At 34.7% G+C, this 15,970-nt stretch overlaps 2 protein-coding genes across 2 annotated transcripts; one reads left to right on the forward strand and one right to left on the reverse strand.

Annotated features, from left to right (window-relative positions):
* Positions 1–296: 296 nt before the first annotated feature.
* LOC138309836 (uncharacterized) lies at positions 297–6,012 on the forward strand. Its single transcript, XM_069251074.1, has 2 exons — positions 297–954; positions 3,038–6,012. Exons 1-2 carry the CDS (start codon positions 940–942, stop codon positions 4,064–4,066), a joined length of 1,044 nt encoding a protein of 347 aa, XP_069107175.1. The 5' UTR covers positions 297–939; the 3' UTR covers positions 4,067–6,012.
* Positions 6,013–8,406: 2,394 nt separating this feature from the next.
* Positions 8,407–14,064, reverse strand: LOC138308895 (probable methyltransferase-like protein 25). The gene is made up of 7 exons (XM_069249944.1): positions 13,089–14,064; positions 11,799–12,440; positions 10,265–11,561; positions 9,900–10,021; positions 9,458–9,625; positions 9,032–9,178; positions 8,407–8,571 (listed from the first exon to the last, which is right to left on the reverse strand). Exons 2-7 carry the CDS (start codon positions 12,408–12,410, stop codon positions 8,482–8,484), a joined length of 2,436 nt encoding a protein of 811 aa, XP_069106045.1. The 5' UTR covers positions 12,411–12,440; positions 13,089–14,064; the 3' UTR covers positions 8,407–8,481.
* Between the last annotated feature and the right edge of the window lie 1,906 nt (positions 14,065–15,970).

Here is a 15,970-nt window from a genome sequence, read left to right on the forward strand (position 1 = left end):
AAATGGACATGGGAATAAATTCCTATTTTCTTTGGATTTGCTACGTTACTGGCTTGTTATTTTTTTTTTTGGAAAAATCGTCTGCTAAGTTTGTTTTATGGTTTCCCATCTTTAGGTGATCTCATACAAAATTTTAAGTGTACTATCTTATGATATATCTAAGTAAATATTGATAATTGATATTTAATTACTGTAATCAGGAATGAATCATCAGAAATTAAAACCACTACAAGGAGGTGAGATATGGAAAAATATTGCTGAACAATACAATTACTCTAGGTTTAAGTAAGGTGTATGGAACGCCATAGCTGTCTCGTATGGTTCAAATATACTTATATGAATTGGTATTTTCATTATATGATATGGTTGTATCATTATATGATTTGGTTGTATCATTATATGATTTGATCTTATCAATATTTGGTATCATTTTATCTATATTTGATTTGATTTGACCAATGTATCATTTACTTCAACCATTGTTTCATTTTCATTTGTCATGGTATTATTTTCTGTTACCATTATATCAATCGATTTCACCATTATTTGATTTGGTGACATATATATTTGATTTGCATCTATCATTGTTTTATTTGGTGTTATCATTGTATTATTTTCATTTATCGTTATATTATTTGATTTCATCTTTATTTCATTTGACTTTACCATTGTATGATTCTACTTTACATTATTTACAGACATCATTATTTTATTGCATATATACTTTATATGATTATACTTTTCCATTATATGGTTATACTTTCCCATTGTATGGTTATACTTTTTCTTTGTATGATTGTACTGTTTCATTGTATGTATGAGTGATGTAAGCGTCTCTGTGACTCCGATTCGGAACTTTTTACCGGGGTTATTTTCTGTCATGTGTCTGCCACCATGACACTACCGCCATGACACGAGGTGTAGAAGCTTGATCTTTTGATGCAGATGCTGCAGGTTTGTAAATTTTCTATCATGAAGTATTTATCAGCAGCTCCAGACATTCGAAAATCTATACGCACAGTTGGATATGCACACAATCACGATTACTGGTTGGGTCCCAGTACAGTAACAATTTGGGTACAATGACGTTAACGTTAGTTTGTATATTTTTAAGCAGTTGATGAATTAGTCTAGATCTACGTTGAATTGTAACTTACCGGTATGTATAGGGCCGATTTGAGTCGGGACTGATTTAATTAAATACCATATATAAGTGACCATGGCATGACCTAAAAACAGATTGGGTACAACCCTGCATATGATATGGGTAACAGTTACCTATTTGAGTAGTTACCTGTTTGTAGTAATCAATAAGTTACCCAATTGAGGAATTCTGTGAAAATAAAACACATACTGGTTAGTAGGCCTTATGTTGTTTTTAAAAAAAAATATTAAAAACGGCGTCATAATTTTTAGAATGCCTTACAACTAAACAAAGAGTAAGACTCTATGTTTCTATGCATGAAATGTCAAATTCTGTTGTCTCATTTTGTTGTAACTTGTAAGATGACAATTTAGGTTTTCTCCATCACAGGGATCTGAGAATTAGTTATAGATTATATAATCATGGACCCACCAGAGTGTCCTAACACAGGGATCTGAGTATTAGTTACAGATTATATAACCATGGACCCACCAGAGTGCACCAAGACCATCTTTAGACGTTTTAGAGGTCTAAGCTTAGATAAAAAAAAAAACGATAAAAATCATACTTTACAGTACATGGTACGATATACGAGAAGGGTGGCCAAAGCTCACAGACTCAAAGTTTCTAACCTGCCTACCTTAAGCGGCGATAAAAACACATTTCTAGCACATCTTCATAAAAACGGTTACTACCGTTGGAAAGAGCGATAATTTTCCTTTCAAAATCATCCTACACATCTATACAAAGTGCCGTCACAAAGACGATTTAAGCCCCATTATGACAAACATTACTCTGCATTTGTAGATTTTTGACAATTATTTAATTAAGATTCATACTGTCTGTAGGATATATACATGTAATATGCGTGAGCGAGGCCTCCACTGCAATCTCATTGGCCGGATTAAAAATCTGTCTTCTTGGGAGGCATCGTATAGTAATCACTAGTTTATCTTTGGCGTCAACTACGCACTAGAGACGCATCGATAAAGGGGAAATTTTTATATCTATATATAGATTTCACCATTAGTATTCAAACACATACACACTGTATATGTAGAAGAGAGACTTTTTATCGTTTTTTTTTTTTATCTAGACCTCTAAAATGTCTAAAAATGATCTTGGGGCACTCTTCTTGTTGGTCCATGATTATATAATCTATAACTAATTTTCAGAAACCTGTGTTCTCCATTGACTACAGTGCACAGCCCATCAGGGAAGTTCAATGTAAATGTCATGGTTGAATGAGTTTTACCTGTGTTCTTTTGTTAGCACCATAGTAACCTGTTTTAGTTTGTGACTTTTACCAAAATTAAATCAATGAAGTTTGTCCCATTTAAAAATGTACTAAGTTATGTTTGTAATGGTGCCATATCAAAATTATTACGCCCTTTTTTTGATAAAAAAATTTAAAACTTCATGGATTTTTCTTTCACATAATTCCTCATTTGGGTAATTTATGATTACTCAGACAGGTAACTGTTACCCATATGCAGGTTTGTGCCCAACCTGTAAAAGGCATCGTATATACCCATTCATAAAGCTTTTAATGTCTGATGACTATTAAGGCCCATGGGCCTGTTGTTGTTCAACAAATTAGTGAGCATTTTCTGAATGAAGTGATATGTCACATTGTCACCAATGGGCCAATGGCATCCAAAATGTAGTCTTAGCAGACTTGGAACCTTCGATTTAAAACAAACAAAAAAAAAAAAAAAGAAAGAAAGAAAAACATGTTCATTAGCAGGCAATGTAAAATGTGCTTTTATCAATATTGAATAAGCAATGTAATTTTTTTTGTATATATTCATGAATTACAGAAAAGCCTCATAACTTCTTTTGATTGTATATATAGATAAAGATTTAATCTGTTTTTATGTTTTTGCTTTTTAGCGAAAAATGGAGGACAATCAGATGTCAGTTATTCTCAAGAAGCTTGACTTCGACCATGCATACAACAATTTTGAAAGAGAGAAAATAACGCCAGATATTGTTGGAAAACTATCTGCTGTTGAACTTGGAACATTGGGTATAGTCAACTCTTCTGACATGATGAAACTTAGAACTGAATGTGTAAAGTATGGTCACACTCCTCCTGCCAAAGTGTCATTGGATGGCAGGGCACCTGTATTTGACCTCCCAAAATGTACACTAGAGTATTTATTAGACAATGGATTTCAAATATCTGATATATGCAAGATACTGCAGGTTTCTGAAAGCACAGTTTATCGTAGAATGCGTGCCTACAATTTAAGTAAAATGTCATTTTGTGACATTTCCAATGATATGCTTGATCTAAACATAAAAAAAATATGTGGAGATTTCCCACTTTGTGGTGAAAATATGATAAAGCAAATTTTATCCAAGCAACTACATATCAAAGTTCAAAGATGGCGTATCCGGGATTCTATACACCGTATAGACTCTAAAGGAGTATCTCAGAGATGCAAGGGACGGCTCCACAGACGTGTGTATAATGTCTTGGCACCTAATCATTTGTGGCACATAGACACAAATCATAAACTTGTTAGGTGGCGGTTTGTAATAGCAGGTGGCATCGATGGTTTTAGCAGAAAGATCATGTTTTTGAAGTGTTGTGACAACAACAGATCTGAAACAGTATTTCAATGTTTTTCGTCGGGTGTTTCTGAATATGGCACACCAAATAAAGTTCGTTCTGATAAAGGTCTGGAAAATATTGATGTAGCAAACTTCATGCTATCTAAGAGAGGATTAACTGGGTTTATAACGGGGAAGAGTACGCACAATCAACGGATTGAACGTCTCTGGCGAGATGTTTATGAAGGAGTTTTAAGCTTTTTTTTACAATTTGTTCTATTATATGGAAGACCAGGGAATCTTGGACTGCTTGGACATCACTCATTTGCAAGCTCTTCACTATATATACATGAACGAAATTAACAGAAGACTTCATGTATGGTCTCAGGCATGGGATGCTCACAGAATCAGAACAGTGAAATCATCCCCTCAAGCTCTCTGGATTGCCGGTCAGTTTCAAAATACAACTGGTGCGGATCTAGACGAAGAAGCTTTAAATAACATTGGCGAAGAAAGTTTCAATTCAGAAGCCCTAAGAGGAGAGCATAATGAAAGGCCTATATTTGGTTCTCCAGCTGAACTTGATGAACAGTGTATGCAGATGTTAGCACTTGAAGTTAGTTCTCCTTGTTTTGATGTGAATTTTGGAATCAATGATTATGTAACATCTTTGAGAGTAATACGTTTTAAACAATGACAGTTAATTAATACCTATAGAAATAAATTACGGTTTGGTGTGTGGGATTAACTTTATAACCAACAAGAGGCTAATGAGTCTTACTGTAATAGTCATCTGACTATTGTCACAATGCAACACCTCAAAGAATAAAGTAGTGGCAAACAATTAAGGCAATACAAAGAACTATTTTTTGATAAATTAATAGACACTGAATAAAGGTCAAGGTCATTCATTTTAATAAACATGGTAGCCCTTTGCCCCAGCATGTCACAGACCCAATATCAGGTCTCTTATAATTAGTTATTCACAAGAAGTCGTTTAAAGATTTTAGCCCTGTGACCTTGAATGACAGTCAAGGTCTTTCATTTTAACAAACTTGGTAGCCCTTCATCCCAGCTCGTCACAGACCCAATATCAGATCTCTAGTCCTCTGATTTATTTGTAAGAAGTTGTTTAAAGATTTTAGCCTATTTGATCCATGTCATGGTTCAAGGTCATTCATTTGAACACACATATATGGTAGCCCTTCATCCCAGGGTTAATATCAGGTATCTAGGCCTCTCAGTTATTCACAAGTCGTTTAAAGATATAAGTGTATTTGACCCCTGTGACCTTGAATGAAAGTTAAGGTCACATTAATTTTAACAAACTTGGTAGCCCTTCATCCCAGCTTGTCACAGACCCAATACCTTGGCCCGGCACCATAAAACTATTCTCAGACAGAATTTTTACTCTAGTATATGATTTTACATAGACTTGATCAGTAAAAGATCTGTCTGATAATTTTTTTTGGTGCACGGCCCAGGTCTTCATGAATATAAACTAAGTGGTATACAAATATCGTTTAAATAAAAATGTTTTTTTTTTTTTTTTTTTTTAATGTTTCCCAATCCAATAAAAACCTATATGGCCATGGGCTTTTTTAGATCACCTGAGACAAAGTCTCAAGTCTTCTAAATGTATGTACAAATGTAAAATTTTCTTCAGTATTTCCCTTATTGACACAGCCACTTTGGCTCCAGGGGTCAGAGTCATCATTAATGAAAAATCTGTTTGTACATCTCCTTAGGACATTTCTAACTATTATTTAGTGAATATCCATTTGGTACTTATAATGAGAAGTAGAAATTTAAAACAATTGTCTGACTGTCTATTTCCCCTATTTAATCTAAGTGAGCTGACACATTATCCCTATTATGTTGGTTGTCATTTGTTATTTTTCATTCAATTTCAAATTCATACAGTAAAATTGCAAGTAGCTCTAGTGTGTTTGGTCACAATATAATACATTCACGATTATCACTGGTTCTACAGTAAATGAAAACCAAACAAGAAATAACTCATCAACATTTATTGACCTATGGCAATTACATTTGCAATAACTAAAATTAGTGATATCCACATGGTTTTGTGCTCATGTTCATAATTATATTAATTATAATACTGGTAATAGGAAACAATTTGATTGATAATCAATGATATTAAAAAAAAGTGGGGGGTTGATAGTTAGAAATTTTACTACCTGTATTGTAGAACATTTACTTATCCTCTTAGTTACAATGTGTGCATATGTAAAACCAGGAAATGTTCACCTTTGTATCCAACTATTAATACTGATGTTGTCAACAAATTACTTTTTGTTAATGTCTTAATCTTGCACAATCATAAATTACTAATTTATATGGTGCTAACATAATACTGGGCCTTAAAGGTCTATGACAGATGATGTGCCTTGGTGCAAGAGTTCACTTGCCCTTTTACTTGTAAGTTGAAACTAAAACCGAGTACTACCAATTTTGTCTATAAACCAATTACATGTAATTGAAAGGAATCAGAGTTCCCCCAGTCCTGACCCTCTGTTAACCTTCACATTTGAAGGTCATGACCTTGAATGTAATTAAGGTACTGGTATATGAGCTTGTTTGATTTCAAATCTTCTTTCCACTTCATAACAAAATGTTTAATTGTTCATACAAGTAATTATTTATTTTACAGTTATTCTAACCTACTAAAGGAACAGAGACTCTGCCCTGTTCTGTTTAGAAAATTCATTTTCTTTGTGAATGTGCTTCTTATAGTGACATTTGTTCAAATTTATTTACACAAGCGAGTTCAATATCGGATGAGTTCTCTTCTCTTAGTGCCAGAGATAAATACTATTATATTCTACAGACAGATGAACTTCTAGTATATTTTAGCTAAATCATTATACAATACGATGAAGCGTAGGTGATGAAGCGTAGGTGGTTAGATTATAGATAGACATATTTTAAGTTTATAACAGGTTAACTATAGAAAGGGATTTATAGAATCTTACATGGGCCTGTCATCATGTGGACAGGGATATCTCAACCCGAGCGAAAGATTTTGGCTAATCAACCAGAGGCTTGCCGAGAGTTGATGGTCAAAATCTTTCACTCAGGTTGAGATATCCCTGTCCACCTGACAAACCCATGTTTGATTCTTTTTCTCTCATACTTTAACGAACAAGAGGCCCATGGGCCTTAACGGTCATCTGACTCATGGCACAAAACAACAGTCACAGTATAAAGTATTGGTTAACGGTTAATATAAACATACAAGGAACTCCTTAGTTGAATCATTTATATAAAATATTATTGTCCTTCCCCAATGATGTCTCAAACCAAATATGGATGAAATCCATTCAAGGATAAAGGAGGAGAAGGATTTAAAAGCTTAAATTAAGAAAATTTCCGCTTTTGGGCCCCGCCCCTCTGCCCCTAGGGGTCGGACCAGGCTCATTTATATAAAATATTATTGTCCTTCCCCAATGATGTCTCAAACCAAATATGGATGAAATCCATTCAAGGATAAAGGAGGAGAAGGATTTAAAAGCTTAAATTAAGAAAATTTCCGCTTTTTGGGCCCCGCCCCTCTGCCCCTGGGGGTCGGACCAGGCTCATTTATATAAAATATTATTGTCCTTCCCCCAATGATGTTTCACACCAAATATGGATGAAATCCATTCAAGGATAAAGGAGGAGTAGGATTTAAAAGCTTAAATTAAGAAAATTTCCCCTTTTGGGGCCCCGCCCCTCAGCCCCTAGGGGTCGGACCAGACTCATTTATATATATATGATTGACCGTCCCTAATGATGTTTCATACCAAATATGGATGAAATTCATCCAAGAATGAAGGAGGAGTAGGATTTTACAGCTAAAATTAAGAAAATTTCCCCATTTGGGGCCTCAGCCCCTAGGGGTCGGACCAGGCTCATTTATATAAAATATTATTGTCCTTCCCCAATGATGTCTCAAACCAAATATGGATGAAATCCATTCAAGGATAAAGGAGGAGTAGGATTTAAAAGCTTAAATTAAGAAAATTTCCCCTTTTGGAGCCCTGCCCCTAGGGGTCGGACCAGGCTCATTTATATAAAATATGATTGTCCTTCCCCAATGATGTCTCAAACCAAATATGGATGAAATCCATTCAAGGATAAAGGAGGAGTAGGATTTAAAAGCTTAAATTAAGAAAATTTCCCATTTTGGGGCCCGCCCCTCTGCCCCTAGGGGTCGGACCTATCTCATTGTTTATATGGAAATATTTATTGTAAAGGAAAAAGTTTACCCACGGACGGGATGTTTCACACCAAAAATATGGGGATGTAATTCACTCAAGGGTTTAGGACTTTGTAAGATAATTCCAAGGACAATGTTTAATCTCACACATGACATTGGAGCACAGTAGTTTGAATTGTGATTTTCCAGATATCTGCCATTTTTGTTTTCAGACCAACTCTAAAATGAAAACCAGTTGGTCATGACTACTTTGGGTTTATAAATACTGTATGTATGCAGACTAGTAGATAGGTCTATGTTATGCTAAAACTCTAACCTGACGCCTATTTGTGTAGTATCTTACAAGTATGCAATATTAGTATGCTCTACTTACATTAAAAGTATAATCAATGTCAAAGTCATACATTTAAAATGTACATTTAAGTCAGAAATAATTAATTACATACGAATGTTTTGAAATATTAAGACAATGAAGACTAGGTGTCAACAGGAAAATATTTATTCAAAAAAGAATGTTACAAACTGTGTATACAGGTAAATGTGATGACGGGTCTCGTCAGGATTTCTTTATGGATACGATGCCATAGCAACGAGGGGAGATAACTGGATCAAACATTTGGACTAGGTACACTTCTCCAACACATTCCTGTAAAATAACAATACAAAAGCTAATAAATACATTAAAGTAATAAATCAGAGTGTGTAAGCATCTTTTTACTGCAAATAAGTTTGATTTATTGATAAAATTAGTTTAATGTCCTGTTAACAGCCAGGATCATCTAATAAAATGTCAGTTTTCGATGGTGGAAAGCCTGAGTACCCAGAGAAAATACACAGACCAGCGGTCAGTACCTGGCAACTGCCCCACAAGAGATTTGAGGGGCAGTTGCTAGGTATCAACCATTGTTGTTGGTTTTCTCCAGGTACTCTGCCTTTGAAAAGTCTTATTACAGTAATAAAAGCCTGATGGTAAATAATTGCATTATTAAGTTTGATGATTTTATGAATACTGTGTACACATACTCACAAGTTGAAAATTATGTGATTCAAAAACTCTTTAATTCTGCCTTTTTGAAAATAAGTGAGTGGGACATTGGTGATCTCACCTGTTCGAGGAGATAACATGCCCGGTCCAGCAGTACTAAGGCCTCTATAGTAGGAGCTAACACAGACTTTAGTTGTCGGAAGGCTTCGAGCTTTCTCTTGTCGTCCCCATACCTCTCACAGTAAGTCTCCACAAACTCTGGGGTTATCTGGAGGCAGATCAATGTCTCAACTAGAAACACTATCAAGATTCACAGATATTTAACTTCATTCTCTCTCTTATTCTTAGAGGTTTCCAATCAACTTATAGAGTGACTCTAAAATGGAATTAACATATTAAAGGCCTAAATGCTCCTGGCATATCAAATTCAATAGCTTGTTTGATAAATCATATTAATACTAGCCACTTATGTAAGATCCTGTATCTTGAACACTACCTATAGGAATGCATTGTACCTTAGAAGTCTATATTAAGTTCTATGGGTTACCTTGTCTGTTGGAAGTCCTAGTTTGGTAAACGCCTTTGTAACGTACTGGTACATGTCAGAGGTCATACCACCTAGTCCACGCAGACCTTTCCAGTCTGGATCTATGTGTCCAACTACATCCAATAGGATCTTCTGGAGGAGACACCGAGGAAAGGTTGCAAAGGATAACTACAACAGAAGTATCATAGACAGCTCATCCAAAAAGGATACAATCATGAGGTCACCTAAGTACTACCTTGTTATCTTATATTCTTTTGTACATTTTCATTAATTGTTCCTAAGCTGAGGATGTATTTTTATAAGAAAATTTCAACTAATGCTTCAGACTTTAAACTCCTGCTCAATCCATGTTTCTATCCAAACTTTACTCCTTAAGAAACATTGCTGAATTAGATATAGCCTTCCTTTGTCTGGTAAATGTACAATATGTTTTATTGATTACCTCTGTTTCCTGTGCCTGTCTATAGAGCGACTGGGAGGCGAAGTTCCGAGCTTTCCTACCGATGTAAACTTCCTGATCGTTCAGGTAACGACTCATCGGAAATCCCACAGGTAAGTCATCCTCTATAACAGTGTGGTCACTAATTACTACTAGGAAATTATCACACATAAAGTACAGTATTCTATGAAAATGGACAAATTTCTAAAGAAAATGAATTCATTATATTTCATCGATTTCAAAAAGTTTCTTATCAGATATTTTTTTCTTTTCCATCATACACTACACATGCTTCAGCAAACTTTCAGATTTTGTCAAAAACTACTAAAATATTTTCAGCGGTTCCACTTCTGCACTAGTATACCTACCAAGCTGTTGATTGTGTGGACTGAACGTCTCCCTCATGTAGTGATAACAACACCCCACACCACACAGGACCCTCACTGAAGGGTTGTTTACAAACAACTCCAACATACTGGAACCTAAAGCTCCACATGTGTGTAGACCTGTCAACATCAGCATTGTCTCCCCTTGATTGTGACCTGGTTGATGAGTTGTCTCCCCTTGATTGTGACCAGGTTGACTAGTTGTCTCCCCTTGATTGTGGTCTGGTTGATTAGTTGTCTCCCCTTGATTGTGACCTAGTTGATGGGTTGTCTCCCCTTGATTGTGACCTGAATGATAAGTTGTCTCCCCTTGATTGTGACCTGAATGATAAGTTGTCTCCCCTTGATTGTGGCCTGGTTGATGAGTTGTCTCCCCTTGATTGTGGCCTGGTTGATGAGTTGGCTCCCCTTGATTGTGACCTGATTGATAAGTTGTCTCCCCTTGATTGTGAGTTGGTTGATGAGTTGTCAGTGAATGATCTGTCAGTGCCTTGGAGACAACCTCCATCAAATCCATTGTTGTGTCCACAAATAGTGTGAGAGGTATGTAGGGAAGGACTGGTTCACATGTTGGCAGTTTGACTGAAGAATTTTGTCTTTTCTTTTGAGTGACTTTGTAACCAGTGTGTAAAACCTCAACCTGAGGACCTGAAGCTTGTAAAAATTCTGCTGGTAAGGAAGACTTTGATCTACTATCAGAAGATGGATTGCCATTGTTCTGAAAACTGTAGTTAACATCATGTGTTGCCTTTTCAAGAGTCAAGCTAGACATTTTTTCAATTTCTATTGCAGAAGAATCTTTTACTTCTGATAGTGGGGGATTTTGAGACAACTTCTCTGTGTCTGTTTTACTTTGCATGTTTTTACAAGTTGACTGTTTTACATCACCCTTTGTACAGTGTAAACTAACATCTAATGCCACATCACTGTCGCCACCAAATATTGCCCCCAGTCCATCAAAATCCTCCTGATCAGGAGTCTCTAGTGCTTCCTCTGTAACTACAGATGTATTTGTATCTTCTCCTTCTGCCAACATGGCAGACATCCTTTCCTTCTTCAGCTTCTTTTTTAGTTTCTTGCTTTTCTTTGTGACAATGCCAGTATCCTGAAGCTCCTGTGCGTTCCTCACCAGCCCTTTCCACTGTTTGGTGAGGATTTTAGCCCTTTTGATGGCCCCTTTGGTGTTGACTAGCTGTGCGTCTATCCCTACTACTGTCTTGTGACACTTGAGGGCTAACTGTGTACTGAGGTATCCTTTACCACTTCCCATGTCAACTATCTGTAATACAGCCACATCACATTCATTGCTTTTATAATCACTTATCATGCTGCAACTCAATGTTTTGAAAGGCCAAAATATAAGGTATTTAGTCTATGTATTAGTCCAATTTACACTTATTGTTGTCAATCTAATACTTACTGTTAAAAAAGTAATTACTGTGATTTTTTTTTTTGATTTGAAATAAGTTTTGACCAATAGCAATTCAACATAATGTGTGTGATTAATCGTACTTACCACATCAGCTCCTGTGGAACTGGCCAATCTAGAACACACACATGTCATAATATCCACCTCGTGTGACTTCTTATCTGTCATGAAATTCTTAACTTGAAGCACATCTTTGATAAGTCCTGATTTACTGAACAAATATTCGATATCCACTAAAACATCCATTGATTGTAGATTGGTACCACATACTGTCCGTAGATAGGACTCCAGGTCTGCGGGGAGCCTATGGCCTCTGGCTCGGTCATGATCCCTGTTAATGTGGCACGTTTCAGTGTCTTCATTACCTTGGGTTTTTACTGTTGCTGGTTTTAAGTCAGGTGATACTGCTGTTCCATGTTCATTGACAATATTCTTTGTTAACATGTCTATATATCTAGATGGTAAGTCGCAGAGTTGTTGATCAGACATGGCAAATAACTCTGTCCTGATCTCCAGTGGGATGTGGTTTTCCCAGTGATTGTCAATAATAAAGTCATTAGAATGGGCGTTACAGAAGGGGAGGTAACTCTGTATTGTGTTCAGCACACCATCAATGCACTTTTGTACCTGCTTTATGTTCAGTCCCTTAGGATTTCCACATCCATTTCCATTTGTGTTTTCTCCCTCCATTTTAGACATCTCAAATTTTATGGTTGCTGTCCTTCAAAACTTTTAAAGATGTAAAATGTTTTATTTTTTCACAGAATTAATACATATCAGTTTCCATTTTTTTCTAAAAATGAAAAATAAAAGCTTAATCAATGTCTAAAATATTATATGTCAGAAAATAAAGCTTATCAGCCTAAATCATACCCATAACTTAATTTGATTGTTGTTTAAGAAAATCTTTCTAACATTTCCTATCGGTAGGCAAAGAACATTATAGTGGAAAATAACTTATGAGGAATGCATATTAGGCAGTATGGTTCAATATGAATGATGTCATTGTAAGGTCACATACATTATTGCAATTAATTAATTTATGATTATGGTATTACTACAATTTTGTTTATATATAAAATGCACTAATATTTTTGTCCAGGAGATGAAAAGGAATCACCCAGATTTATCTGATTGTACCATTATTGTTACATGTTATCTTGATGTGGCCATCAGCAGTTGGTTCTAATTGGAGTAAAATAATACAAAATATTATGAGATAAAAGTGAAGACAATACTCTACAAGTATGCCAAATTTGCTTAAAATCCATCAATAGATAATATCAGGAAATTCACAGAAAAATGTAAATACACATGAAATATATCGTAAAATTATGAAGTGTCCAAGTACTTTTGTCCAGATTCGAAATTACATACATTGATTAGCTTTGCTGATGATCAGCCCAGTCCAAACCTACTCCAGATGTATCTTATCTAGAGCATAATGTGAAATCGAGGCCGCTGTTGGTTTCTTTTGTATCCTCCTAGAGAAAGAAATCACTCTTCAGACATATATCTGAATTGAAAAACAGCGATAAATACAAAGAAATTCGTATCAGTAACGACCTCACAAAACAAGAAAGGGAAGCGGAAACTGCTCTTAGAAATGAGGTGAAGGAAAGGAAAAAGAAAGAATCGGGGGAATTCATGCATCGGGTACGGGGACCGCCGTGGAACAGGAAAATCGTCCGCCTGGCAGTAAGAAAAGATTAATGCATGTCGAAAAATTCCAATGTATGTTTACAAATGCAGATACTCTCACCAACAAAATCGAGGAACTTAAATCTTTAATAAATCATGAAAAGTTAGATATCATTGGAGTTGTCGAGGCTTTTCCTAAAAATTCCAGATACCAAATAAACAAGTCTGAGTTGAATATTGATGGATTTGAAGCTTTTCCCGGAGAGATGGAGCATAAAAATGGATCGAGAGGAATTATCATATACACGGCACACAAACTAAGAGCCACGGAAATATCAATCAACAAAACATTTAATGAACAATTATGGGTAAAAATAAATCTTGATAATGGAAACGTATTAACTATTGGGTGCCTGTACAGGAGTCCAAACAGCGAGGATGAAAACAACAGAGATTTGTGCGCGCTATTTACCAATATAGTAGAGATGAAAACATCACATTTGCTAATAATGGGAGACTTTAATTTGAAATATATCAATTGGGATCAGTTGACTCCATCTAGAAAAGCAAAACATTTGGAATACCAATTCATTGAATCAATCAAAGATGCGTTTTTATTTCAACATATAAGGAATCCAACGAGAATCAGAGCCAATAATGAACCCAGTATTTTAGACCTAATATTTACAAACGAACAAGATATGATTACAGTAACATTGCAATAAAAAGCGGATTAGGAAAGTCAGAGCGACCATGGTATTATATTTTTTTAACTGAACTGTACAAAAACTTATAACATTAGCAAAACAATTAAGTATAACTACAACAAGGGCAATTACAAACAAATAAGGACAGATCTATCGATAGATTGGAAGGAAATATTACAGCGCGCACCGGACACTAAATCAAAATACGAATCATTTCAGAAGATTGTAAAATCCACTATTGATATGAACATATTAAAGAACATTCAAGAAACGAAGAAGAGACAAAATCCTCTCGACAATCAATCTGTACAGGCTATAAAACGGAAACTTTTTTTTTTTTTTTTTTTTTTTTTTTTTTTTTAAGGTTTCAAAATCGATTTTATTCCCCAGCAAATTTGAGGGATGCCAGGGTTGGGACCCTGGGTTCATCCCTCTTACAACATATAGCCTCTCACAGGAGGTCTCTTTCACTCCTTTTACTCGATCGCTTTCATATTCATCACATTTGATTTGCTCCATTCATTCTCCAAACTCATTCATACAAATACAAATATACAGTAGATATATAACTTTAAATTAAGTGAAAGGGTTTCTCTTGTATTCATACATGTAATCATTTATATTATTTATGTTATGTCACCTATTTGTTAATTATGACATCATATTTTTTAAAATTCTTGTGGCATAAAGTTGAGCACAAATATATATCTACAAATTTAAAATAAGTGAGAGATTTCTCTGTTATTCATACAGGTAATCATTTATATAATATGCTATGTCACATATTCCCTTGCTTTTGATATCTACAATTGTTTAAAATATAAGGTGACATAGTGAACTGAGCACTGAAAAAGAATCATAACAATTTAGTAGACATTTATTGAATATAGTAACAATTGAAACAACTGCTTAACATGTATGTGTAACAAGATTACGCAATGTACGAGTATCAATCGAGTCAAATGGGAACCACAAAAACTACATCTAACTGTATGGCACACGTTAGCGATTAAGAACTACAAAGACTTTCGACATATACGAAAAACATAACAAGAAAGCAAACACAAAACAAACACTAACAATATTATATCCAATAGCACGTCGACAAATGTGCAACTAAAACAATTTGTTCCATTTCCTCATTTTTCCTATACCATCAGCACATATAATACATGTATTTATACATATACTTGTTCGCACTGATTATGTGTCCCTAATACATTACTTTAACACCGTTACATGTAAAATTTTTCACAATAGCAGTAACTCATTATTTATCTTCAGCAGCAACATGACCCATAAAAGTCCATTGTGTTTCCACAAGAGTCAGTTGAAACTGGTTAATAAAAAATTAAGAAGTAAAACAATTCTGCATATGCAATCTTGGGAAATTAAATTAACTCATATACATATATTCACACATACCATATTATACATACATGCATTTGTATATGTGTAATTTTAATAAAAGCCAATGAATTAATCCTTATAAGATTTCATACATAAAGAAGGTTCATATATATCATAAGCACATTTTCTTTAGATATTAGATATTTAGATATTTATATTTATATTTATTTAGATATTTTTTTACAATTTGTTGGCTAGGGTAGTATGAGATATTGACCTTCTTGAAGAGCTAATTTTGTTGTAATCATAATTGGTACATAGATAGTTCCACATATGTCACATGTATAGGAGACAACAAAACAACAACAAAATAACACAAACATAAACAACACCTTTTTTAGCACAAGAAAAATATCTAGTTGCCCATAATATATAAAAAAAAAAAAAATGTTTGTTTTTCAGAAATTTTTTATTTAAAAAATTTTTTTAAAAAAATAATAATAAAGTAGTTAAATAGTTAAGGGGAACCATTTTTGGTTAAATTCATTAACAGTGTTATTT

This window comes from Argopecten irradians, chromosome 15 (assembly GCF_041381155.1).
Source record: "Argopecten irradians isolate NY chromosome 15, Ai_NY, whole genome shotgun sequence".
Taxonomy (NCBI): domain Eukaryota; kingdom Metazoa; phylum Mollusca; class Bivalvia; order Pectinida; family Pectinidae; genus Argopecten; species Argopecten irradians.